The sequence below is a fragment of the Danio rerio genome, chromosome 16, assembly GCF_049306965.1.
Source record: "Danio rerio strain Tuebingen ecotype United States chromosome 16, GRCz12tu, whole genome shotgun sequence".
Taxonomy (NCBI): Eukaryota; Metazoa; Chordata; class Actinopteri; order Cypriniformes; family Danionidae; genus Danio; species Danio rerio.
In genome coordinates this window covers 55,367,501-55,394,858 of record NC_133191.1, presented here as the reverse complement: position 1 = coordinate 55,394,858, position 27,358 = coordinate 55,367,501, and the positions used below count along the sequence as shown (strand labels likewise).

General features: G+C 37.0%; 1 protein-coding gene across 1 annotated transcript in view; it reads right to left on the bottom strand.

Moving 5' to 3' along the window:
* Window positions 1-237: 237 nt before the first annotated feature.
* iglon5 (IgLON family member 5) overlaps window positions 238-27,358 on the bottom strand; it is a 393,843-nt gene continuing 366,722 nt past the window's right edge. The window contains 3 exon segments of the mRNA NM_001017775.2: window positions 238-1,630; window positions 17,804-17,955; window positions 21,414-21,534. Of these exon segments, the coding sequence (NP_001017775.2) occupies window positions 1,530-1,630; window positions 17,804-17,955; window positions 21,414-21,534 (374 nt within the window). The 3' untranslated portion in view covers window positions 238-1,529.

The window sequence follows — 27,358 nt, the reverse complement described above, 5'->3', positions numbered from 1 at the left end:
TTGTTTAATATTCACATGCTCAAAACTGATCTTACGGCTTCCGATCCGGCTAGTGTGTAAGCGCCCTCGCATTTCACTGATTGCTCTCTTTTTCACGGACGAGTCGACGTGGTCAAATTACTTCCGTTTTATAAAAGTTAATCATGGTAAAACAGAGCACAATACTTCAAAAAGTAGTTTTTTTTTGTACTTTTTCTTATTTTTTGTTTGTTGTTTGATGAATTCAGTGATTTTTTATTTTTTTTTTAGTAGAAAATATTTTCACACACATGGCTTGCGGTCAGCTCTGACGTATTTTTTTTTTTTATCTCACATGGAATTACTATCATATTTATTCAAATACTTATTAACATCATCATCATTATCATCATCATCATCATCTTCGTTATAATCATTATTAACACCAAAAAAGTAATAGCAGTTAACCTTGCAGATTAAAATGTACACAGTGCAGGGGGTTAAAACGGGGTCGGTGCAGGAAGTGAGGTCACAAGAGGGACATTTCTAACCGGTACATGCTATCCACAAGCAACAAGAAGTTCGATGAGCTGTTTCAGGGCAGGAGACGCCAGAAACGTCCGCTGCCTTCAAGTCTTGTCGGAAAGCTCCTACTTACGCTTTCGTTTAACGTTCGAATGTAAAACTAAAACGCTAAAAATCAGTGATCACTTTGCATGGTTATTAGCCGATGAATGAATCTACGACTGTAGTCGATTTTATATTAACTAACATCCGACAACCAGAAAGTGTCCAAATGTGTTTAATGTTCAACACTAGATCTACTTGCTTTAACTTCCCAAGAAGCGCAACAAAAAGTGCATGAACACTAATAAAAGGCGAACGCATGCTCATTTGGTAAACACGAGCATTCCGGTGGGACTTAAAGGCAGCGATATCCTCCATACCGAAACGCTGAAACAGAGAGGCTGATGGGAGATGTGGTTTTTTGAGTGGCCTCTACTGCATATATATTTACACTGAGTGATGGACAGACTGGGGACAATATGAAGGCTGGACGCGGGTCGGATGTTTGCTTTGGGTCGAGAGCCCAAACGAACGCAAACGAGGTGGCCTGAGATGAAGCGGCCCCTCCTGCTGGAACGAAAACAAGTGGTTTGACATCATTCATTCACCGCAGCTACGAAAGCACCACCGTTCAGCTCAGATCTCTCGGCTCCAAAGGGCCCGCTGGTGAAACGGCTTTTTTTCCCCGAAAGGGTCACCCGAACATCGCCAACCCTTCGGCGTTTTTACGACCGGCATGTCCAGCACGCACATCAGGCCACGCAAACTCGTCGCTCACATTTTTTTTCTTTTTTTTTTTTTTTGCATCACACACATCGAGTTTCTGGACGTTAAAAACCGGGAAATGAAGCGGTGGTGATGATGATGAAGCGACCGGGGCGTGAACGGGGAAGAGGAAGGGATGACCGAGTAATGTAGCGATGGCTCCTGGATTAATGCATAATTTCTTTTTGTTCACAGTGATGGGTTCGTATTTTAAAGACTCCTTCCGAAGCGGGAGAGTTTTAGACCTTCATCAGAACGGAGATGGAGAGGCAGAACCACAGACCCACTCCTGATAAACGACCGTTCAGCGACGCCGCTCCGCCATACACCGCTCCGGGCCCTGAAACACAGAGATAGACACAGGTGAGCAGAGGCAGATGAGAGAGAAAAAAGGGGAAAAGGTGAAAAGAAAAAGGGCTGGTGGGATTCAAAGGCAATGTTAAATCCTCATAGATTGTTCGCTTTAAGTTAGTAAGTATTGTGTATTTTTATAGTGCATTTTAAGAGTTCACACTTAGCTGATGATTGATAATAAAGCTAGTTTGGCATGCTGGTAGCCCTGAGCTCATAAGATCCTCAAGCTCGGGGCTCTCATGGGAGGGAGTTTGAGCTCAGGTAGATCTCGAGAACCCCTCTCATGCTGCTTAAAGGGTCACGAAACACCAAAACACATTTTTTGAGCTGTTGACAGTCGTATATGTGTCCCACACTGCTAAAAACACTATTTGGACACCTATATTTCACTAAAAAGTGTAAATTGGTTGTTTTTGCGTTATTTTAAGCAAATGCGTACTTCCAGTTTGAAACTAGTTTTTGAAGCTGCGTCACGGTCATGACATAATAGCGTGTATTCCAGCGTGCAGACTGGACGTCTGTGCCAGAGTGTGTCTTATTACGTCTTACAGTGTGATGCATTAATGCATGAGTAAGGCTTGGTTCAAACCAATCAGCGCGCTCTATTGTGCAACTTCATTAATATTCATTACTGTCACAGTGTTTAGACGGCAGAGACGCCACGTTGTGTTGGCAAAACAAGCGTGAAGTGTTGCTTTTATAGTTTGCTGCAGTTAAGTTTTGTTTTTATTTTCTGTGAGAGCGCAGCTGGCGTCACGTGTGGATTAACAGTGTACGCGACGCTCGACAACAATAACTTACGTGTCTAAGGAGGATTATTGTTTACCTGAGAGCTGTTCTCATCTGCAAACGCTGAGATCCAGATTCGCTTGTAATCTCCTCTTAATAAAGACGCGGCTCTAGTTGCTGGTGATTGTCCTGTCTCTACAGATTTGGTAAGTGAGCGAGCAGTGCTCTTTGTTTATTCAGTTTGTTCGTATCGAACAAACTATTACACCGAGTGTAAACATGTTAGCACTACAACCAAACTTTTGGGGAGTTTCCGGGAAATGCTGAGTTTTTTTTTTCTCTCATTTGCCGTGCGGTATCAGACATTGCATGAAAAATACACTGCAAAAAATGCTTTTCTTGCTTAGATTTTTTGTCTTGTTTCTCGTCTAAATATCTAAAAATTCTTACATCAAGAAGCATTTTCTAGACAAGCAAAACATACTGTCTTGTTTTGAGAAATAATATGCCAATATTAAGTGAGTTTTTCCTTAAAACAAGCAAAATAATCTGCCAATGGGGTAAGCATAATCTTGTTTTTTCTTTTGACGTAAGATTATTTTGACTTGTGGCAAAAGTAAAGTCGTTTCTCTCTTTTAATGACCTTGAGAAGGTGATCCATGCTTTTATTTTGGGAAGACTTGACTATTGCAATTCCCTGTATGTGGGTATTAGTCAAAATGCCCTAAATAGATTGCAATTAGTACAAAATGTGGCTGCGAGACTTCTGACAGGGACTCGCAAGTTCGAGCACATATCCCCAGTTCTTTCCTCTCTGGGCTGGCTGCCTGTTAGGTCACGGATTGATTTTAAACTATTAATCTTTGTTTTTAAATCCTTAAACGATCTGGCACCATCTTACTTATCAGACCTGCTACATGTATACAATCCTGGTAGGTCACTGAGGTCTTCTGATGAATTTACTCTATCTATACCAAGGTCCCGGTGTAAGCGAAGTGAGGATCGGGCTTTTGCTGTTGTCGCCCCAAAACTCTGGAACGGGCTTCTGCCCCACATCAGACATGCTCCAACTCTACCTGTTTTTAAAAAGCGTTTGAAACACCATCTTTGTTCCTTAGTATTTGAGCCTTTTTAATGTTGAGGGGTTTGCCTTATGTTAAACCACGGCGAACCACCAGCCTAAACCACGGCGAATGAAGTTCTGCTCAAGACTTTTGGCCAGCGGAGAAATTAAAATGGTCGTGCCCAACTGAGTCTGGTTATCTCAAGGTTTTTTTTCTTCACTCCCATCAGGTGAAGTTTTTTTTCCCTCTCCGCTGTCGCCACTGCCTCGCATGGTTCAGGATTGGTAGAGCTACGCATCGATGAATTGGCTCTTCAGTGTTTGAACTCTCAGTAATGATTAAATCACACTGAACTGAGCTAAACTGAACTGAACTGAACTTAAACACTAAAACCTGAACCACACTGTTCCAGTTACTGAACCACACTGTTCCAGTTACTATGACCATTTATGTGAAGCTGCTTTGACACAATTTACATTGTAAAAGCGCTATACAAATAAAGCTGAATTGAATTGAATTGAATGTTTTAATTGTTATTTATGTGATGTAGATTTAATTTTTAGTATTGATTGTGTTCAGCACTTTGGGCAACGTTGTGTTGTAAAAAATGTGCTATATAAACTAAACTAAACTAAACTAAACTAAACTAAACTAAACTAAACTAAACTAAACTAAACTAAACTAAACATATAGCTATATCTGGAGATTTAGATCTGGACACAACCTCAGTTCATCACTCTAAAAATAGCTAGTTTGTTATAACCCTGTTACGGTCCCTAACTTAAATAAGACTCGTGACCAAAAGACAACGTAACGTAATAAACAACGGCCAAAGTGCTCCAGCTAAATTATTTATTAACATAACATAACCAACAAAACAATCCAAATTGACAAGAGATGAGGAGCCCAACAACATAATAAAGAACATCCAAACAAACCTAAAGCAGGTTGGAGCTCCCCACTCCAAACAAATATCAAAAGGAAAGCATAAAGGAGAACACAACAATAAAGCCGTCAAAGACTGTGGTGACGTGGAGGAATGAGGGGGCCGTAGAAGTCCGCTTCCGTTCGTTTTAAAGGCCTGACGCCACCAGATTAACCAATAGAAAACTGAAAAGGGTAAAAGACAAACAAAATCAATTAAAAGTAATTATTAGAATGTGCCACCCCCCAGCCTATTTAGTTTAATACATTTTCCCTTTTTTCCTCGCTTTTTAAAAAAAATTTCTTTTCTATTTTTTTCTGTTTGTTTATTTTATTTTATTTTATTATTACTGTTTATTTTACTTAATACACCATGCTGTCAACCTCAACGTCTCGTACAGACCTGTTTATATGCTCAATTTGAAAATTGATTTATGCACATCATATAGTGTTTATGCATGTCATATACTGTGTGTCGCACAATATGAGGGTTATAGTGTGGTTTATTTATTTCTTTATTTTTTATCAATGTTGTACTGTTATATATATATATATATATTTTTTTTTTTCTGTTTGTACTGTTATTGTCTCTTTTTACTTTGTTTGTTAACTGTCAAAAAAATCTATTAAACAAATCTTAAAAAAAACAAAACAAAAGTAATTATTAAGGGCAGGAGTGAACGCCACACGCAACACCTCCACCCCCAAAATGGTGACTGGTAAACAAAACAAAAATGCAATAAACACCACCCATCACCATATGGTAATACGTGACATTGCATCGGCTAGCACATTATTTTTACCGGCAACATGTTTCATGTCCAAGTTAAAGGCTTGGACAAACAAAGCCCATCTCATTAAGCGTTGGTTAGAATTACGCATTCTATGAATAAAGATGAGAGGGTCGTGATCAGTGTAGACTGTTATTGGATGAGATGAAGATCCAATATAAACTTCAAAATTCTTAAGGGCCAAAACCAGCGCCAGAGCTTCTTTTTCAATTGTGGAGTATGCTTTTTGATGTTTCTGGAATTTTTTTGAAAAGTAGCACACTGGGTGCTCAACTCCAACAAGCCCATCCTGCAACAGCACAGCGCCTGCCCCTACATCGCTAGCATTAACAGCCAATTTGAATGTACGGTCGTACACTGGAGCCGCCAAGACGAGTTGGGTCAAATATAAAAAAAACAACATTGGGTTAATTTTTTAATGAAATGATAAATGACACTTTTTAACCCAGCAGTTGTGTTTGTCTATATTTGACCCAACATTGGCTTACGACACCCCAGCGTTTTATTCAGAGTGTAGGAATATCAGACATTATTTTTCATGCCCAATAGAAGCAAAGAGTCTTGAATGAAAGGAAAATATCCACATACGGCTCTATAAGGACACTGAGCTGAATAAACAAGAGCAGGGTTTTGCAGCTGAACTCTCCATGAATCAGACAGAGGTGCACAGATGCGGATTCTCCACAGGTCTGATGGAGCAGATGTATGAAGGTGTCTGCGGGACACTCATCACACAGATAATGGGAGACGGAGAGATGGAGAGATGCGGGACTCGCTCACAATGGTCCAGCGTGAGGGAGAAACAGCGTGAAACACTCGCTGCAGACCGAAATGTGAAGAATGGAGCGAGAGAAGCCGCTGATGACTTCCTGCCGTAACAGGACACAACAGAGTGGGAACAAACCACAGCGGTATAATGGGCCGGAGAATAGAGGAGAACAGCGGAGCAGAGAGGAGACAAGGAACTGCTCAATTTCAGAGCAACAGGATGAAAAACTGATGATGTGGACTATTACCATGAAGGAGGATTTATATTTATATTAGTGCTGTCAATCGATTAAAAAAATAACTAATTAATTACACCTTTTTTTTTATTAATCACGATTAATCGCGATTAATCACATTAAAAAGACTGAAACTTGTAATTTTGGCTATTCAAATGTAAAATTAATGTAAACGCAAGACAAAAACTATTTAAATTCAAAATATAATTCATTATTAGCATTTTTATTTAACTTGTAACACAGATTTCTTCATGTAAACAAAATACCCACAATAAACCATCAAGATCCTGGCTTGACAGCCATATTTATTACTGAAATAGAAACACAGGCATGTTAATGCCATTTGAATTTCAAAACAATCAATACCAATAAAGAAAACATTGATTTCCAAGTCAGATTCTAAGTGGACTGCAGATATGGAAAATTATAATAATAATAAAGTATTGAATACAAACAATTGTACTCATTGTAAAATTGTATTGCTGTGAGTTGAGAATGTTAATTATAAAGTAGAAACAATTTTGCTCAGTCCTCCTTTACATTCAGACAGTTGCTAAGAGAGTCCAGTCTGTTGACATTATCGGGGGACAATGTGGACCTTTTGTTTTGAATGATGTGTGCTGAGAGTGCAAACAGGCAGGATCACAAGCAGGATTACTGAATCAGCATATGCATGTCGGTGCTTAATTTTGTGGCCACTGGTGCTGCGACAAGGACGTAATAAGCATCAATGGCACATACATGTATGCGTTGTGTCACACCAAAGCGCTCACACATAGACACACAAACTCGCACGCACGCACACACCTAACGATTCACCTTACGGCATGTACGCAAAAACATCGAATTTTGATTATCTTAAAGGACCACCGAGTCACGAAATGCTGAGGTTTTTCTTTCCGTTCGCCATGCGGTATCAAATTTCATTAAAAAAAAGTTGAAAGTTAAAAATGAAACATACGAAATTAGATGAATCTCTGGAGAAAACGCTGGAGAGCCTGGTAATGCGACATTAATTGTTTTATACTGAAACTTGCCTTAAAAAAGTATGCTTCCTTGGTCTCATCCATATTTCTTTGCAACACACCACGGCCACAACAGGAAATAAAAAAAACTGCAACTGCGTTAATTGCGTAATTTTTTTTAATTTTGACAGCACTAATTTAAATAAAGTATTTACTATATAAACATAGAGTAAATAAATATATACAGTTATGCTGGGCGAATTAACGCATTATAATCACGTTAATTAATTAAATGCCAACAATTATTTTACCTCACTCTTTAACAGTGACAGCTGCTACAGAATGGTCTGTTTATGATAAAATGAAAGGTTTTTGTTTGATTCATTAATTTCCCTCTTGTTTAGTTTCTTTATTCATCAGGGGGCGCCACAGCAGAATGAACTGCCAACTGAGTACTGGGAAAAACCCATACACACTCATTCACACACATTTATGCACTACGGCCAATTTCATTAGTTCGTTTTCTTTTCAGTTTAGTCCCTTTATTAATCTGGGGTCGCCACAGCGGAATGAACCATCAACTTATCCAACTTTAAGGCCGTAAAGTATAAGTAGGGGGAATGGGATGCAGAAATGGAGTTCCTATTCTGGCTCTGCACTGTGATCTCACAGTTTGCACTGAATGTCCAAACAGTAAACTTTCCCTCAGATCTGATCACGTCGCTCTGCTCCAGACTGTGGACTCTGAGATTCTGTTAGTTGACTTGGTGCTGCTTTTTGTTTTTATGTTTAACAGCGCCTTTATGAGTTTCCTGGAGGGCCCGAGAGAGCATGACCCTCATATGGAGGAAACCGGAGGAGCTGAGTGTGATTTATCACCAGAGATGGAGATCAGCAGCGATTTAAAGGTCTCTTCCACAGGAAATACATCAACACTGGACACAATCTACACTTGTTGAGATATTTAACCCTTTATCTGTCTCTATATATACAGGGGTTAGACAATGAAACTGAAACGCCTGGTTTTAAACAACAATAATTCATCAGTATGGTAGTCAATACAGCATCAGTTGGTCTTCGGATTAACAGATACAAGCCCAGCACATTAGCCAGAGGGATTTTGAGACATTCTTCTTGCAGAATAGAGGCCAGGAAAACGTTTCCTGACCCGCTTCTCTAAAACATCTCAAAGTGCTTAATAGTATTTAGCTCAGGATTCCTTGCAGGCCATGGGAGATGTTCAACTTCATGTTCATGTCCATCAAACCACTCTGCCACCAGTCTTGCTGTGTGTATTGGTGCATTATCATCCCAATACACCGCAGTGCCTTCAGGATACAATGTTTGACCCATTGGGTGAACAAGGTCTTCCAGAATGGATCAGTAGTCCTTGGCAGTGACCCAGCGCCCATCTAGCACAAATATTGTGCATAGGGAATGCCATGATAGTCCTAAAAAATCACTGATTTACCTCCATGCTGCACTCTGGGCAGTCTGGGTGGTACGTTTCTTTGGGGCTTCTCCACACCGTAACTCTCCCGGATGTGGGAAAAACAGTGAAAGTGGACTCATCAGAGAACCAGAGTGGCCAAACTTTTGTCTCTCTATATAATTGTAATCATTATTACATAATTCATTCATTCATTCATTCATTTTTGTTGTCGGCTTAGTCCCTTTATTAAACCGGGGTCGCCACAGCAGAATGAACCGGCAACTTATCCAGCAGGTTTTTACGCAGCGGATGCCCTTCCAGCCGCAACCCATCACTGGGAAACATCTACACACACATTCACACACACACTCATACACTAAGGACAATTTAGCCTACCCAATTCACCTGCACTGCATGCCTTTGGACTGTGGGGGCAACCGGAGCACCCGGAGGAAACCCGCGAAGGCAGGGAGAACATGCAAACTCCACCTAGAAACACCAACTGAGCCGAGATTCAAACCAGCGACCTTCTTGCTGTGAGGCGACAGCACTACCTACTGCGCCACTGCCTCGCCTATAATTGTAATTATTATTACATCATTGTTAAATAACATATTTATATATTGTTTGGGCAGAGGAGAAATGGTCTCGCCCAACTGAGCCTGGTTTCTCTCTAGGTTATTTTTTCTCCTTCACTTTCGTCAATCGGTGAAGTTGTTCCTCGTCACTTGCTTATCTGCTTAGGGAGCTGCGCATGGATGGATTTGCTCTTCAGTGTTTGGACTTTCAGCAGTACAAATTAAACCACACTGAACTGAACTAAACTGAACTTCAACTCTGAAAACTGGACTGACACAGTTTCAATTTGCTAGAACTTCTATGGTAAGCTGCTTTGACACAATCTACATTGTAAAAGTGCTACAGAAATAAAGATGAACTGAACTGAAATTGTTCCTTCAGTTAGTAATGTACAAAATGTTAATATTGTTTCTATGAGAAAATTAAACTACATATTTATGATTGTTTTACTGAATAAAGCTTTTTTCGTTATCATTGACGCACACGTGGAGCATTTGGGGGTCTCATCAAGCTGATTTAATAAAGTCATTAGGCATAACTAGACAATGTCAGAGCTTAAATCGGCATGAAAAACTGAAGCTAATAATTCCTGCAATAGCAGATCTGACACTGCTGCCGTGCTAATTGGGTGTTTATGTTCAGTGCGTTAATCTGGCTACAGACATACAGTACAGATGAAAACAGTTCATCATTAAGTAATGTAAGAGTAATCAGGAGCTCTAACTGCTACAGAAGAGAAGTAAACCGCTGTGGTAAATTACCCTGAGCGCAGAAGCAGGCTTAAATTAATGAAATATTCACAAGCGCTAGTTTGTTTCATATGACGCTTTGCTAACCAGCAGCAGCTTCCTGTTTCTGCAGACTGAAGTCAGAATATAACCTTCCTCTTTCTTTACAAACACTCACTTTCCCTGAAAACATCCACAAAAAGGGAGGAAGTCATTAAAAAGGTGAATTAATCGGACTAAAACAGATGACACTGATTCTTGGCTGAAACATTTAGTAAAATAGAAAATTACCTTTGGGAACTGCAGAACCATAAAAGCAGTCAATAATATATCCAGATCATTTTTCTCCACTAAGTTGAAATATAAATTACATGCAATATAGATTGCATTATGATATGCATATCAGAATATGAGCACATTTGGCCAAAAGCTGTTTATATTATAATGCTGGCATGCATGTGGTATAAAAATATTAAATTAAAATAATAATGTTTTTTTAAGAGTAAATGCATCATGATCCCCTTATCCAAACGCCTTTGTGTGCTTTTACCCACGAGGGGAGTAGGCGGGACTGCGACCGGTGCCTCCACGGCTGCAGGACCAGTTGGCTGCCTGCACTCATCGGATTGTATCCAAGACTGTTAGGTTGGGGTTAGTGTAAGTTGGCCTTTACTTGCAAAATTTCTTATGGTCAGTTAAATGTCTGTTGAAGGAGCAGTATCAGCAGATATTAAGTAGACAGTCTACTAATACTCAAATGGACCATCAAAATAAAGTGTTACCAAATATTAACGTTGTTTGCTGGTCAACTAAGTTGCAAAAAAGTGTGCAAAAAATGGCAAAGAAATATAAATAATATTGTGTTAGAAATATAAATAGCTTGTGTTATGATATGCATTTGGGCGATGCAGTGGCGCAGTAGGTAGTGCTGTCGCCTTACAGCAAGAAGGTCGCTGGTATGAGCCTCGGCTGGGTCAGTAGGCGTTTCTGTGTGGAGTTTGCATGTTCTCCCCGCGTTTGCGTGGGTTTCCTCCGGCTGCTCTGGTTTCCCCAACAAGTCCAAAGACATGTGGTGGGTGAACTGGGTTAGCTAAAAAATGTCTGTAGTGTATGTGTGTGAGGGTTTTTCAGAGATGGGTTGCAGCTGGAAAGATATCCGCTGCATAAAAAACATATGCTGTGGCGACCCCAGATTAATAAAGGGACTAAGCCGAAAATGAATGGATGAATGAATGACATGCATTATTATTTTTAGAATATTTACCCCAAAAAACTCTCATAATGCTATCATTGCTGCAGGATACATTTATAATGACGTTTTATAGTTGCTACTTTAGTTTCTGTTGTAATGCATTAAATGAATGCTCATTTAAAATGAAAAATCTTCATATTACAGTAATGAGAATCGTCATTACTGTATGGAATAATGGAGATCATAAAGAAAACACAAATGCAAAACCTACAGTAATGAGAACACGGCTGGAAAAATATGCTTAAGTGTCATGAAAATGCATATCCCCCCACAAAAAATGAACCAAAGCAGGCTTCATTTTCTTTATGCGCACTATAATGTCCTATTTCAATCATGAAGTGAAGTGTTGATTCCTGCTTAATCACGAAAACAAGCAGCTAGTGCATTAACCAAATAGTCTGTGTGCCTATAAAACATGTTTATATAAAAATATAAGGAAGGAAACTGTAATGTTTATTGTTTCATTGTGTGTAGATTTTCTTTTCCTTCAATAATAATGCAAATAAAACAAACATGTATATATTTGTATTATTAATATATGGAAAACTCCCACATGTCCAGCGCTATGAGGCAATCTGTAGTGTTGATTGGATTTGTTATGTTGTCCTCAGCCGCCGGTTTATAGAAATCCCTGAGGTCTTTCTCCAATAAAGCAGACAGGAACTATTTTCAGCCGTTTTACAGTCAGACAATGAGAGCTTTCAGTAAATGCTCAGAGCGCATGTTCTGCAACAGCACATGCTTTATAGGAATGCTCTATTTTCAAGGACACTGATGTCTGGAGTGGACATAATATTTACTGTAGCAAAACTTTAATTCGGTTAACAAACACTTTGGGCACAAACAAACTTCAACAAAGGCTTCTGGTAGAGTTGGAATGATTCATTTTCAATTTCTGTGCAGTTCACGTCCTCGCACGGCAGAAAATGACTTTTTCTCATGGCATTTTACTCTTGTCTCCTAGTACAAACACTGAAACTTTCTAAAAAAACAAGATACATTCAATTGAGAAGGAATTATTTATAGAATTACTTACAATTTATTTTATGTAACGTCACTAAAACAATCATCATTTACCGTATGGGAACTGTTTTTATTATATATTTTTAATTTTATTATTTTAACTATTTTTTAAAAATTTATTTACATAATCTAATGTTTTTCTGTGTTGTTTTCCATGTGATTTCCCAACACAATCTCACAGCAATTCGTAACTTTTTGATTCAGTGGCTAATTCGTATGAATTCGTATGATCTAATTCGTACAATTTAGGGGTGGAGTTAGGTGCCACGCCTCCTTTTTAAAATCATACATTTCATACGTCCAAATTAGCCACTAAACTGGCAAAACGTAAACTACTTAAGTTTTCTAGTGAGATCAGGCTGGATTTCCCATGTGTTGTGTTCCATATGCTTCTGTTTATGTCATGTTTAGTCCTTTGTCTAGTATTATATTGTCATGTTCCTTCGAGTGTTCTTGGCCTGTGAGTGTTTTAGTAAATAAATATAAGTGTTTTGACCATTCTTAAACTAATCCGTGACAATCATATTTCATACCGATTCAATTTTTCTATAGCAACATTATTTTTCGACTGAACTGAATTTATTTTTAATGTCTTGTTCGCACTATTTGGAGGGTCAGAACAAATTGCCTCAACAATCGCCTCAACCGCCAACAAGTTCAGCTCGCGGATCACCAATTGAATAACCCTGTTGTAAAGTGTGACCAAAATATTTTTCAAATAAAAATTTAGTTTGTTGTGACTCTCCTCATAGCTTGTTGATCTGGTTTATAATGCTTAATATTTTAAACATTCACACCACCCCCTCCCCCCAAATCTCTATATCACTTTATAACGTCTAATGTAAATTTAAGCTTTTAATTAGGTAGTTGTTATTATCTGAGTTCATACATAAACAATTTATTTAATAATTTGTAATATTTGTTCTATATCTTTTGTTTACATTGCACTGAAAGTCATTCACAACTCTCCCCGATACAGCGTAAGACGTTTTCTACATGCTTGCGTGTGCATATTGGCATATGTTCTGACATTGGAAATAACGAATTTGTGCACGCGGAAAAGACGCGATATTTGAACGGCCCGATGCAATAGTTAATCCAGTGTGCGTGCGTCTTAGCTTTGGTGTATAAACTCGAAACTTTAAACTAGCAAACAGGTGGCATTACTTTGTTTAGTTGCAGCAGTTTTGTTCCGTGCAACAGAAAAGCGACGTTGACAAGCCTTTAAGCTTAAGTATCCAAAGGTTTTCGGCTGCTCACGCCACTCACTTAATGTCAGGAGACTCACGCTCTGCGCAGCCTTCAACAGACGCGCGTCACTTCATGACTGTATCTATTTTTTTTGACTGAACTGAATTTATTTTTAATGTCTTGTTTGCACTATTTGGAGTGTCAGAACAAATTGCCTCAACAATCGCCTCAACCGCCAACAAGTTCAGCTCGCGGATCACCAATCATATAGCCCTGTTGTAAAGTTTGACCAAAATATTTTTCAAATAAAAATTTAGTTTGTTGTGACTCTCCTCATAGCTTGTTGATTTGGTTTATAATGCTTAATATTTTAAACATTCACACCACCCCCTCCCCCCAAATTTCTATATCCCAGTATCACATCTAATGTAAGTTTAAGCTTTTATTAGGTAGTTGTTATTATCTGAGTTCATACATAAACAATCTATTTAATAATTTGTAATATCCATTCTACACTTTTTTGTTTACATTGCAATGAAAGTCACACACAACTCTCACCGATAGAGCGTAAGACGTTTTCTACATGCTTGCGTGTGCATATTGGCATATGTTCTTACATTGGAAATAACGAATTTGTGCACGCGGAAAAGAGGCAATATGTGAACGGCCTGTGTGCTTGGTATTAGCCTTGGTGTATAAACTCGAAACTTTAAACTAGCAAACAGGTGGCATTACTTTGTTTAGTTGCAGCAGTTTCGTTCTGTGCAACAGAAAAGCAGCGTTGAGAAGCCTTTAAGCTTAAGTATCCAAAGGTTTTCGGCTGCTCGCGCCACTCACTTAATGTCAGGAGACTCACGCTCTGCGCAGCCTTCAACAGACGCGCGTCACTTCATAAATATATCCATTTTTCGACTGAACTGAATTTATTTTTAATGTCTTGTTTGCACTATTTGGAGGGTCAGCACAAATTGCCTCAACAATCGCCTCAACCGCCAACAAGTTCAGCTCGCGGATCACCAATTGAATAGCCCTGTTGTAACCAAAATATTTTTCAAATAAAAATCTTGTTTGTTGTGACTCTCCTCATAGCTTGTTGATTTGGTTTATAATGCTTAATATTTTAAACATTCACACCACCCCCTCCCCCCAAATTTCTATATCACTTTATAACGTCTAATGTAAATTTAAGCTTTTAATTAGGTAGTTGTTATTATCTGAGTTCATACATAAACAATCTATTTAATAATTTGTAACATTCGTTCTAAATTTTTTGTTTACATTGCAATGAAAGTCACGCACAACTCTCACCGATACAGCGTAAGACGTTTTCTACATGCTTGCGTGTGCATATTGGCATATGTTCTTACATTGGAAATAACGAATTTGTGCACGCAGAAAAGACGCGATATTTGAACGGCCCGATGCAATAGTTAATCCAGTGTGCGTGCGTCATAGCCTTGGTGTATAAACTCGAAACTTTAAACTAGCAAACAGGTGGCATTACTTTGTTTAGTTGCAGCAGTTTCGTTCCGTGCAACAGAAAAGCGACGTTGACAAGCCTTTAAGCTTAAGTATCCAAAGGTTTTCGGCTGCTCGCGCCACTCACTTAATGTCAGGAGACTCACGCTCTGCGCAGCCTTCAACAGACGCGCGTCACTTCATGACTGTATCTATTTTCTGACTGAACTGAATTTATTTTTAATGTCTTGTTTGCACTATTTGAAGGGTCAGAACAAACTGCCTCAACAATCGCCTCAACCGCCAACAAGTTCAGTTCGCGGATCACCAATTGAATAGCCCTGTTGTAAAGTGTGACCAAAACATTTTTCAAATAAAAATTTAGTTTGTTGTGACTCTCCTCATAGCTTGTTGATTTGGTTTATAATGCTTAATATTTTAAACATTCACACCACCCCCTCCCCCCAAATTTCTATATCCCAGTATCACATCTAATGTAAGTTTAAGCTTTTAATTAGGTAGTTGTTATTATCTGAGTTCATACATAAACAATCTATTTAATAATTTGTAATATCCATTCTACACTTTTTGTTTACATTGCAATGAAAGTCACACACAACTCTCACCGATACAGTGTAAGACGTTTTCTACATGCTTGCTTGCGTGCGCATATTGGCATATGTTCTTACATTGGAAATAACGAATTTGCTCACGCGGAAAAGACGCAATATGTGAACGGCCTGTGTGCGTGCGTATTAGCCTTGGTGTATAAACTCGAAACTTTAAACTAGCAAACAGGTGGCATTACTTTGTTTAGTTGCAGCAGTTTCGTTCCGAGCAACAGAAAAGCAGTGTTGACAAGCCTTTAAGCTTAAGTATCCGAAGGTTTTCGGCTGCTCACGCCACTCACTTAATGTCAGGAGACTCACGCTCTGCGCAGCCTTCAACAGACGCGCGTCACTTCAAAATTATATCCATTTTTCGACTGAACTGAATATATTTTTAATGTCTTGTTTGTACTATTTGGAGGGTCAGCACAAATTGCCTCAACAATCGCCTCATCGCCAACAAGTTCAGCTCGCGGATCACCAATTGAATAGCCCTGTTGTAAAGTGTTACCAAAATATTTTTCAAATAAAAATCTTGTTTGTTGTGACTCTCCTCATAGCTTGTTGATTTGGTTTATGATGCTTAATATTTTAAACATTCACACCAACCCCACCCCCCAAATTTCTATATCACTTTATAACGTCTAATGTAAATTTAAGCTTTTAATTAGGTAGTTGTTATTATCTGAGTTCATGCATAAACAATCTATTTAATAATTTGTAATATTCGTTCTATATCTTTTGTTTACATTGCAATGAAAGTCATTCACAACTCTCCCCGATACAGCGTAAGATGTTTTCTACATGCTTGCGTGTGCATATTGGCATATGTTCTTACATTGGAAATAACGAAGACGCGATATTTGAACAGCCCGATGCAATAGTTAATCCAGTGTGCGTGCGTCTTAGCCTTGGTGTATAAACTCGAAACTTTAAACTAGCAAACAGGTGGCATTACTTTGTTTAGTGCAACAGTTTCGTTCCGTGCAGCAGAAAAGCGACGTTGACAAGCCTTTAAGCTTAAGTATCCAAAGGTTTTTGGCTGCTCGCGCCACTCACTTAATGTCAGGAGACTCACGCTCTGCGCAGCCTTCAACAGACGCGCGTCACTTCAAGACTGTATTGATTTTTGACTAAACTGAATTTCATTTTGAGTCTTGTTCACACTATTTGGAGGGTCAGAACAAATTGCCTCAGGGCCCAAGTTCAGCCCACGGGTCACCAATTGAATAGCCCCCTTGTTGTAAAGTGTGACCAAAATATTTTGTTGTGACTCTCCCCATAGCTTGTTGATTTGGTTTTTATTGGTTAAAATTTAAACAACTTAGAACAGGGGTTTTCAAAGTGTGAGGCGCGCCTCCCCTGGGGGGCGCCAGAGCATGTCAGGGGAGGCGCGGGAAAAAATATTATATAATAAAAATATAATTATTAAGTTTAATTATTATGTGTATTTTTTATTATTTTAAACGTTTTAATTAAACAAAGTTAAAAAAAATAATACGTCAAAAATAAGAAAACCTTTTTTACCCAGAAGGCCATAGCTGTGAATTCGCTTCTGTTTGGCAAGCCCGCCAATACAGGTATATGCCTGCTAATACAATGGATCGGTTTCTGAGACCCCCCGATTCAAAGCCTTCAAGTTCAGGGCTTAAACCCAAAAGACGACGTTATTATGATCAGTTTTTGAGTTTAGGATTTACGTGGACAGGACCAGCTGATGAACCACGACCTTTATGTGTGGTTTGTCAAGATATTTTGGCTAATGACAGCATGAGACCCGCTAAACTTTTGTTTGTTTGGGAGGAGGGGGCGCCAATGGATAAGTTGTGTCAAAAGGGAGGCCCACTGTCTTAGACTTTGAAAAACCCTGACTTAGAACACCCCCCCCCCTAAAAATCCTTATAAGAAGAACGCATGAGGATGCTGAAAAAGTGTACAGCCACTAATGCCCTCACGTAATGAACCCAGAAAAGATGCAAACCATGATGCTATTTTGCCTCTCAAGCAAATGCATATTGATGTAAAAAAAGTTTACAAATCTGTAGCAGAAAACAAGACAAAGCTGTTCAGTGGGAAAGTGACTCCTCTGCAGTGCACTTTTGTCACAAACTCTTTCAAATGCCTGCAATTGGAGTTTGCCGGAGCTATGCATTATTAAAAAGCTTGAAAACGATGCACTTTGCTGAGCATACACTACCAAACCATTTGCTTTCAAGCACCATCAATGGACACGTCGCTATCATCCGCGGGTCGTGAAAACCAGCCTCGGGGAGCGAGAATTGCATATCGCCTTGTTCTGAACGGTGAAAAAGTCACTTCCTGGAGGCTGTTTATTTATCCTTGACTTTCTGCCTTTTGTAGATCTGCGAATGTTTGGGAGAGTTTTGGAGTGTCTGCAATAGTGTACTCACTGAAGAGAAGCATGCTGGCGTTGGAAGCCCCGAGGCGGTTGGAGGCGAAACAGGTGTAGTTGCCAAAGTGTTTTTCTGTGACGTTGGTGAAGAGCAGCAGGGATCGTGTTTTCTCGTTTTTAATCTTCAGAGTGTTATCGCTCTCTACCGGCCTGAGAAAGAACAAATGAAAGAGATGGCATGTTAGCGTTAGGTGAGTTGTCACGTAGCCCAGTATGTCCTGCTTTCCCATGGTTCACAGCTTCCCTTTCAGTCAATCGGTTGAGGGATTAGTTCAGAATTAAAATTTCTTGATCATTTACTCAGCCGCTTGTCATCAAAGATGTATTTTTCTTTGATTCTTCATTCAAAAAAAAGGAAATGAAGGCTTTTGAGTAAAACATGGAGGATGCTTTTCCATAAAGTGGCTCATTTCTATTGAGCGCTACACTAAAATGGTTCTTTAACTGTAAATAACTGTAAAAACGGTACTGTAACCTGGTTAACATTAAGTTTATCTACACTACACATTTATGAAATACGGTAGTTTACTGTAATATTCAGACTTTTTTAGTTTCTTTAGCATTTTAATGATATTTTAAGGTTAAATTGCTTTATTTGTACCAGAATGTAGATTTGTTTAGCAGTCAAGAGTCCTCATTCATGACATAATGACGTACACAGCATCTCTTTCAGTCAGTCGGTGGAGGGATTAATTCAGAATTAAAATGTATTGATCATTTAAGCCTGGTTTATACTTCTGCGTCAAGTGACCGGCGTAACCCACGGCGCATGCAACGTGCGTAGCTGTGCATTTATACTTCTGCACGCTGTCTCTGTTGGTCTGCATTAACACTTCTGAAATGCTAGTGGGCAGTGAGGTGTAAATGTTCCTCTGTGTCGAGTTTCTTCGCTGCTGTTTTGCTTTTCCTGAACAGTTCCGGGATGTTCAAGTGGCTCAAACTCGCTCATTTTGAGGCAGGAACCGGCGGACGTGCAACAACTTTAACTATGAGGTAAACACAAAACAAAACTTTTTATCAGAAGCTCCTTCGCGGGACTCCACACTTGTAAACAATCGCTCCATCAGGCTCGCACCATTCTTGCGGCTCTCGGTCCCGCCCAGACTCGTCAGCGCTACCAAGCCGACCAATCACAGAGCTTGCGCTACGCGTTGTTGTGACGTGTAGTTACATTTTTTGAGAGGTGCACATCAGCGACGCCGACGGCCACAGCGAAGGGCTATGCGTCAGCGCCGTAGCATACGCCGGCGTTTGATGCAGAAGTATAAATCTTCAGTCAAAAAAAAAATATATATATAGGAAGGTTTTTGAGTAAAACATGGAGGATGTTTCTCCATATGGTGGACTTCAAAAAGTTCTAATGATTAATTTCTATTGAGCGCTACACTAAAATGGTTCTTTAACTGTAAATAACTGTAAAAACGGTGACCTGGTCAACAGTAAGTTACACTACAAATTAATGAAATACGGTAGTTTACTGTAATATTCAGACTTTTTTTTTAGTTTCTTTTGCATTTTTAATGGAATTTTAAGGTGAAATTGCTTTATTTGTACCAAAATGTAGATTTGTTTAGCAGTCAAGAGTCCTCATTCGTGACATAATGACGTACACAGCATCTCCTTCAGTCAATCAGTTGAGGGATTAATTCAGAATAAAATGTATTGATGATTTACTCAGCTCCTTGTTATCAAAGATGTTTTTTCTTTGATTCTTCAGTCGGAAAAATAAAAAAATTAAGGTTTTTAAATAAAACATGCAGGATATTTCTCCATATGGTGGACTTTAAAACGTTCTGATGGTTCATTTTCATTGAGCGCCACACTAAATAATGTTCCTCCATCTGTAAATAACTAAAAACGCCACTGTAACCTGCTTAACAGTGAGTTTCCTTAATATATACGGTGAATAACTACATTTACACGTTTTTATGTCGACATTCTGATGCTTTATTTAGTTTTTCTCATCAGTTTTGTACATTAGATGTACATTTTAGTTGTAAGTAACAGAGGTACAATGTGCAGATATTACTACTTCAAAATATTGGTCTAAATTAATGAAATAAGGTAGTTTACTGTAAAACTCAGACTTTTTACAGTTTATATAGTATTTTAACAGTATTTTAAGGATAAATTGCTTTATTTGTACCATAATGTAGATTGATTTAGCAGTCAAGAGTCCTCATTCATGACTTAATGACATACACAACGTCTTCTTCAGTCAACCTGTTTAGTTTAGAACTCAAATTTCTTGATTGTTTACTCAGCCTCTTGTCATCAAAGATTTTATTTCTTTCTTCAATCAAAAATAAATGAAGTTTTCTTGAGTAAAACATGAAGGATTTTTTCCCATATGGTGGACTTCAAAAAGTTTTAATGACTCATTTTCATTGAACGCTGCCATAAAAAAATTTCCTTTATCTGTAAATAACTGTAAAAATGCTACTGTAAACTGCTTAACAGTGAATTTCCTTAATATATACAGTGAATAGCTATACATTTGACTGTACATTAGTTTTTTGTTGACATTATTATGCTTTATATAACTTTTCTCATCAGTTTTGCACATTTTAGTTTTGTGTTTTTTTCTGTAAAGGTACAATTCAAAACTTCAAAACATTGGTTTATCTATGAATGTATGAAATATGGTAGTTTACTGTAAAATTCTGACTTTTTGTACAATTTTCTACTATATTTTTAATGATATTTTAAAGTTAGGTAACTTTGTTTGTGCTAAAAGGTAGACTTGTTTTCCAGTCAAGAGTCCTTGTCCATGACATAATGACAGACAAAAATAAACACGTCTCCGTTAGCCAATCTGTCGCAGGATTATTTCAGAATTAAACATTTCTTGATCATTTACTCAGCTCTTTGTCATCAAAGATGTTTTTCATTCTTTTTTTCAGTCGAAAAACATGCAGGATTTTTCTCCATATAGTGGACTTCTATGACAAAGCTTTAAAAGGTTCTAATAGGTCATTTCCACTGAGCGGTACACTAAAACATTATTAAAATGCTACTTTAACCTGGTTAACAGTAAGTTTCCTTAATACATATATATATATATATATATATATATATATATATATATATATATATATATATATATATATATATATATATATATATATATATATATATATATATATATATGATAAATAACTGTACATTTGTTTTTGTTGACATTACTATGCTTTATTTTTTTCCCATCAGTTTTGTGCAATAGATTTACATTTTAGTTGTGTGTTTTTGTGTAACAGGTACAATGTGCAGATATTACTACATCAAATATTAGTTTATTTACACCATAAATTAATAAAATATGTTAGTTTACTGGAAAATTCAGACTTTTTTTACAGTTACTACATTATTTTTTAATGTTATTTTAAGGTTAGGTTACTTTGTTTGTACCAAAAGGTAGATTTGTTTTGCAGTCAAGGGTCCTCATTCATGCCACACAAAAACGTATACAGCAGTAACAGCAACAACAGACAGGCACCATACATGCATAAGACATAAAACAGAGAAGCCTTCAGCTGTCCAAATAAACCATCTCTTTTGTAATTGACTTACTGTATAATGTACTGTAAATGTGCAATGCTAAAGCTTACCTTCGGTCATCTCTGTACCACTCAAAGGATGCGGTGGGCACTGCCATGGCTTCACAGCGCAAGATTGCAGTCTTCCCAACCTGGGCAGGCATGTTCTTCACGTCTGTGATTATTGGTGGATCTGAGAATAAAAACAGGGGTATCAAATATTTAATTTAACCAGAAAACATGTAGTTTCAAACTAGGATGTGTTTATTATGTATAGAGATTTAGAGAGCAAAATAAGTCTTGTTTACTGGAAAAAAGGGGATTAAAATTAAATGAGTTTATGCTTAAAACGTGAAAATGTATGTGCAATGTGTTTAAAATGCCACCTTTATAGGGAAAATGAGAAAATAAGAAAAAGATATCAGTTTTTTTAGTTTTTGAGCTTTTTTTTCTTTTATAAAATAAGAGTTATGTCATTTAGCTTCTCTAATTTCTTTATAGTATTTATTTATAAGTTCAATTATGCCTTAAAGAAGTACAAATGTCAATGGGATTAGAAAAATAAAACTTAATTTTTTATAGTATCTATCAAGCAGATTTACTTCTCATCCTTGTTTTAAAAATTTCATTGAAAATCAAGACAAAGATGTAGCTGGATAAGATTGAGGATTTAAAAAAGGTTAGATTTACATCTTTATGATGAATAAAAACATCTACCATAGCAGCACTTTCTACATTAAAAAATACAGTATAAACAATTAATTCATTCATTCATTTATTTTCTTTTTGGCTTAGTCCCTTTATTAATCTGGGGTCGCCACAGAGGAATGAACCGCCAACTTATCCAGGATGCGTTTTACGCTGTGGATGCCCTTTCAGCTGCAACCCATCTCTGGGAAACATCCATAAACACTCATTTACTACGGACAATTCAGCCAACCTAATCCACCTGAACCACATGTCTTTGGACTGTGGGGGAAACAGGAGCACCCGGAGGAAACCCACGCAAACACAGGGAGACCATGCAAACTCCACACAGAAACGCTAACTGACCCAACCGAGGCTCAAACCAGCGACCTTCTTGCTGTGAGGCGATAGCACTACCTACTGCGGCACTGCGGCACCCATTATGAAATATTATTACAATTTAAAAATCTTTTATATCCAATTATATTTAAAAATACAATTAGTTCCAGTGATTCAAAGTTGAGCGTCATTACTCATCATCATCATCATCATCATCATCATCATCGGTTTGTACTGCATTAAATCTTAAAGAAAAGTTCCAAAGAAGAACTATTTTATAACATAAGAAATATTGAGTTTCAATACAGAGCAGCATGACACTATCTGAAAGAATACATGAGATGGATGGATGGATGGATGGATATGATAATTAGATCAATGTATGTATGGAAAGATGGATATCATATTTAGATTAATGGATGCATAAATATGATATTTGTACAATATTTAGATGATAGATGGGTGGATGTGTACAATATTTAGATGATAGATGGGTGGATGTGTACAATATTTAGATGATAGATGGGTGGATGTGTACAATATTTAGATGATAGATGGGTGGATGTGTACAATATTTAGATGATAGATGGGTGGATGTGTACAATATTTAGATGATAGATGGGTGGATGTGATATTTAGAATGATGGACGAATGGATGGATACAATACTTACATGGATGGATATGACATTTGGATCGATGTTTGGATGGATATAATATTTAATTGGATGGATGTATACAATATTTAGATCAATGGATGGAAGGATACAATATTTAGATGGATGGATGAATATGATATTTAGACGGATAGATGGATGGATGGATGGATGGATACGATATTTAGATGGATTGATGGATACAATATTTAGATGAATTAATGAATACAATATTTTGATGAATGGATACAATATTTAGATGGATGGATGGATGGATATGATATTAAAAATGATGGATGAATGGATTGATACAATATTTAGATGGATGGATGGATGGATGGATGGATGGATGGATGGATCAATGTTTTGATGGATACGATATTTAAGAAGTTGGATGGATACAATATTTAGATGGATGGATGGATGGATGGATGGATTTGATATTTAGATGGATGGATAGACGGATGGATGGATACAATATTTAGATCAATGGATAGATGAATATAATATTTAGAATGATGGACGAATGGATGGATTCAATATTTAGATGGATAGATGGATACAATATTTGGATCATTGTTTTGATGAATGCGATATTTAAAGGGATGGATAGATACGATATTTAGGTTGATATTTAGGTCGATGGTTGGATTAATACAATATTAAGATGGATGGATGAATATGATATTTAGATGAATGGATAGATGGGTGGATGGATACAATATTTAGATGGATGGATGAATGGGTGGATATGATATTTAGAATGATGAATGAATGGATGCATACACTATTTAAATAGATGGATACAATAGGTAAATGGATGGAAGCATACAATATTTAGATGGAAGAATGGATGGATGGATATGATATTTAGATGGATGGATGGAGGGATGGATACAATATTTATATGAATGGATGGATAAAATATTTAGATGAATGGATATGGTATTTAGGTGGATGGATGAACATGATATTTAGATGGATGGATGGATGGATGGATGGATGGATGGATGGATACAATATTTTGATGGATGGATACAATATTTAGGTAGATAGATGAATGGATGGATGGATGGATATGATATTTAGAATAATGGACAAATGGATGGATACAATATTTAGATGGAAGGATTAGATATTTAGATGGATAGATGGATACAATATTTGGATCAATGTTTTGATGAATGCGATATTTAAATGGATGGATAGATACGATATTTAGGTCGATGGTTGGATTAATACAATATTTAGATGAATGGATGAATATGAAATTTAGATGAATGGATGGATACAATGTTTAGATGGATGGATACAATATTTACGTAGATGGATGAATGGATGGATGGGTGGATATGATATTTAGAATAATGGACAAATGGATGGATACAATATTTAAATGGATGGATGAAAAGATATAATATTTAGATGGATGGATGGATAAAATATTTAGATGAATGGATAGATGGGTGGATGGATACAATATTTAGATGGATGGATGGATGAATGGGTGGATATGATATTTAGAGGGATGAATGAATGGATGAATACACTATTTAAATAGATGGATACAATAGGTAAATGGATGGAAGCATACAATATTTAGATGGAAGAATGGATGGATGGATATGATATTTAGATGGATGGATGGATGGATGGATGGATGGATGGAGGGATGGATACAATATTTAGATGATTGGATATGGTATTTAGGTGGATGGATGAATATGATATTTAGATGGATGGATGGATGGATACAATATTTAGATGGATGGATGGATGGATGGATGGGTGGATATGATATTTAGAATGATGAATGAATGGATGCATACACTATTTAAATAGATGGATACAATAGGTAAATGGATGGAAGCATACAATATTGAGATGGAAGAATGGATGGATGGATATGATATTTAGATGGATGGATGGATGGAGGGATGGATAAAATATTTAGATGATTGGATATGGTATTTAGGTGGATGGATGAATATGATATTTAGATGGATGGATGGATGGATGGATGGATACAATATTTAGATGGATGGATGGATGGGTGGATATGATATTTAGAATGATGAATGAATGGATGCATACACTATTTAAATAGATGGATACAATAGGTAAATGGATGGAAGCATACAATATTTAGATGGAAGAATGGATGGATGGATATGATATTTAGATGGATGGATGGAGGGATGGATACAATATTTATATGAATGGATGGATAAAATATTTAGATGAATGGATATGGTATTTAGGTGGATGGATGAATATGATATTTAGATGGATGGATGGATGGATGGATGGATACAATATTTTGATGGATGGATATGGTATTTAGATGGATGGATGGAATTGATATTTAGATGAATGGATGAATATGATATTTGGATGGATGGATGGATACAATGTTTAGATGGATGGATACAATATTTAGGTAGATGGATGAATGGATGGATGGATGGATGGATGGATATGATATTTAGAATAATGGACAAATGGATGGATACAATATTTAAATGGATGGATGAATATATATAATATTTAGATGGATGGATGGATAAAATATTTAGATGAATGGATAGATGGGTGGATGGAAATAATTTTTAGATGAATGGATGGATGAATGGGTGGATATGATATTTAGAAGGATGAATGAATGGATGAATACACTATTTAAATAGATGGATACAATAGGTAAATGGATGGAAGCATACAATATTTAGATGGAAGAATGGATGGATGGATATGATATTTAGATGGATGGATGGATGGAGGGATGGATACAATATTTAGATGGATGGATAAAATATTTAGATGATTGGATATGGTATTTAGGTGGATGGATGAATATGATATTTAGATGGATGGATGGATGGATGGATGGATACAATATTTTGATGGATGGATATGGTATTTAGATGGATGGATGGAATTGATATTTAGATGAATGGATGAATATGATATTTAGATGGATGGATGGATACAATGTTTAGATGGATGGATACAATACTTAGGTAGATGGATGAATGGATGGATGGATGGATATGATATTTAGAATAATGGACACATGGATGGATACAATATTTAAATGGATGGATGAAAAGATATAATATTTAGATGGATGGATGGAATTGATATTTAGATGAATGGATGAATATGATATTTAGATGGATGGATGGATAAAATATTTAGATGAATGGATAGATGAATGGGTGGATATGATATTTAGAAGGATGAATGAATGGATGAATACACTATTTAAATAGATGGATACAATAGGTAAATGGATGGAAGCATACAATATTGAGATGGAAGAATGGATGGATGGATATGATATTTAGATGGATGGATGGATGGAGGGATGGATAAAATATTTAGATGATTGGATATGGTATTTAGGTGGATGGATGAATATGATATTTAGATGGATGGATGGATGGATGGATACAATATTTAGATGGATGGATGGATGGGTGGATATGATATTTAGAATGATGAATGAATGGATGCATACACTATTTAAATAGATGGATACAATAGGTAAATGGATGGAAGCATACAATATTTAGATGGAAGAATGGATGGATGGATATGATATTTAGATGGATGGATGGAGGGATGGATACAATATTTATATGAATGGATGGATAAAATGTTTAGATGAATGGATATGGTATTTAGGTGGATGGATGAATATGATATTTAGATGGATGGATGGATGGATGGATGGATACAATATTTTGATGGATGGATATGGTATTTAGATGGATGGATGGAATTGATATTTAGATGAATGGATGAATATGATATTTGGATGGATGGATACAATGTTTAGATGGATGGATACAATATTTAGGTAGATGGATGAATGGATGGATGGATGGATGGATGGATATGATATTTAGAATAATGGACAAATGGATGGATACAATATTTAAATGGATGGATGAATATATATAATATTTAGATGGATGGATGGATAAAATATTTAGATGAATGGATAGATGGGTGGATGGATACAATATTTAGATGAATGGATGGATGAATGGGTGGATATGATATTTAGAAGGATGAATGAATGGATGAATACACTATTTAAATAGATGGATACAATAGGTAAATGGATGGAAGCATACAATATTTAGATGGAAGAATGGATGGATGGATATGATATTTAGATGGATGGATGGATGGAGGGATGGATACAATATTTAGATGGATGGATAAAATATTTAGATGATTGGATATGGTATTTAGGTGGATGGATGAATATGATATTTAGATGGATGGATGGATGGATGGATGGATACAATATTTTGATGGATGGATAT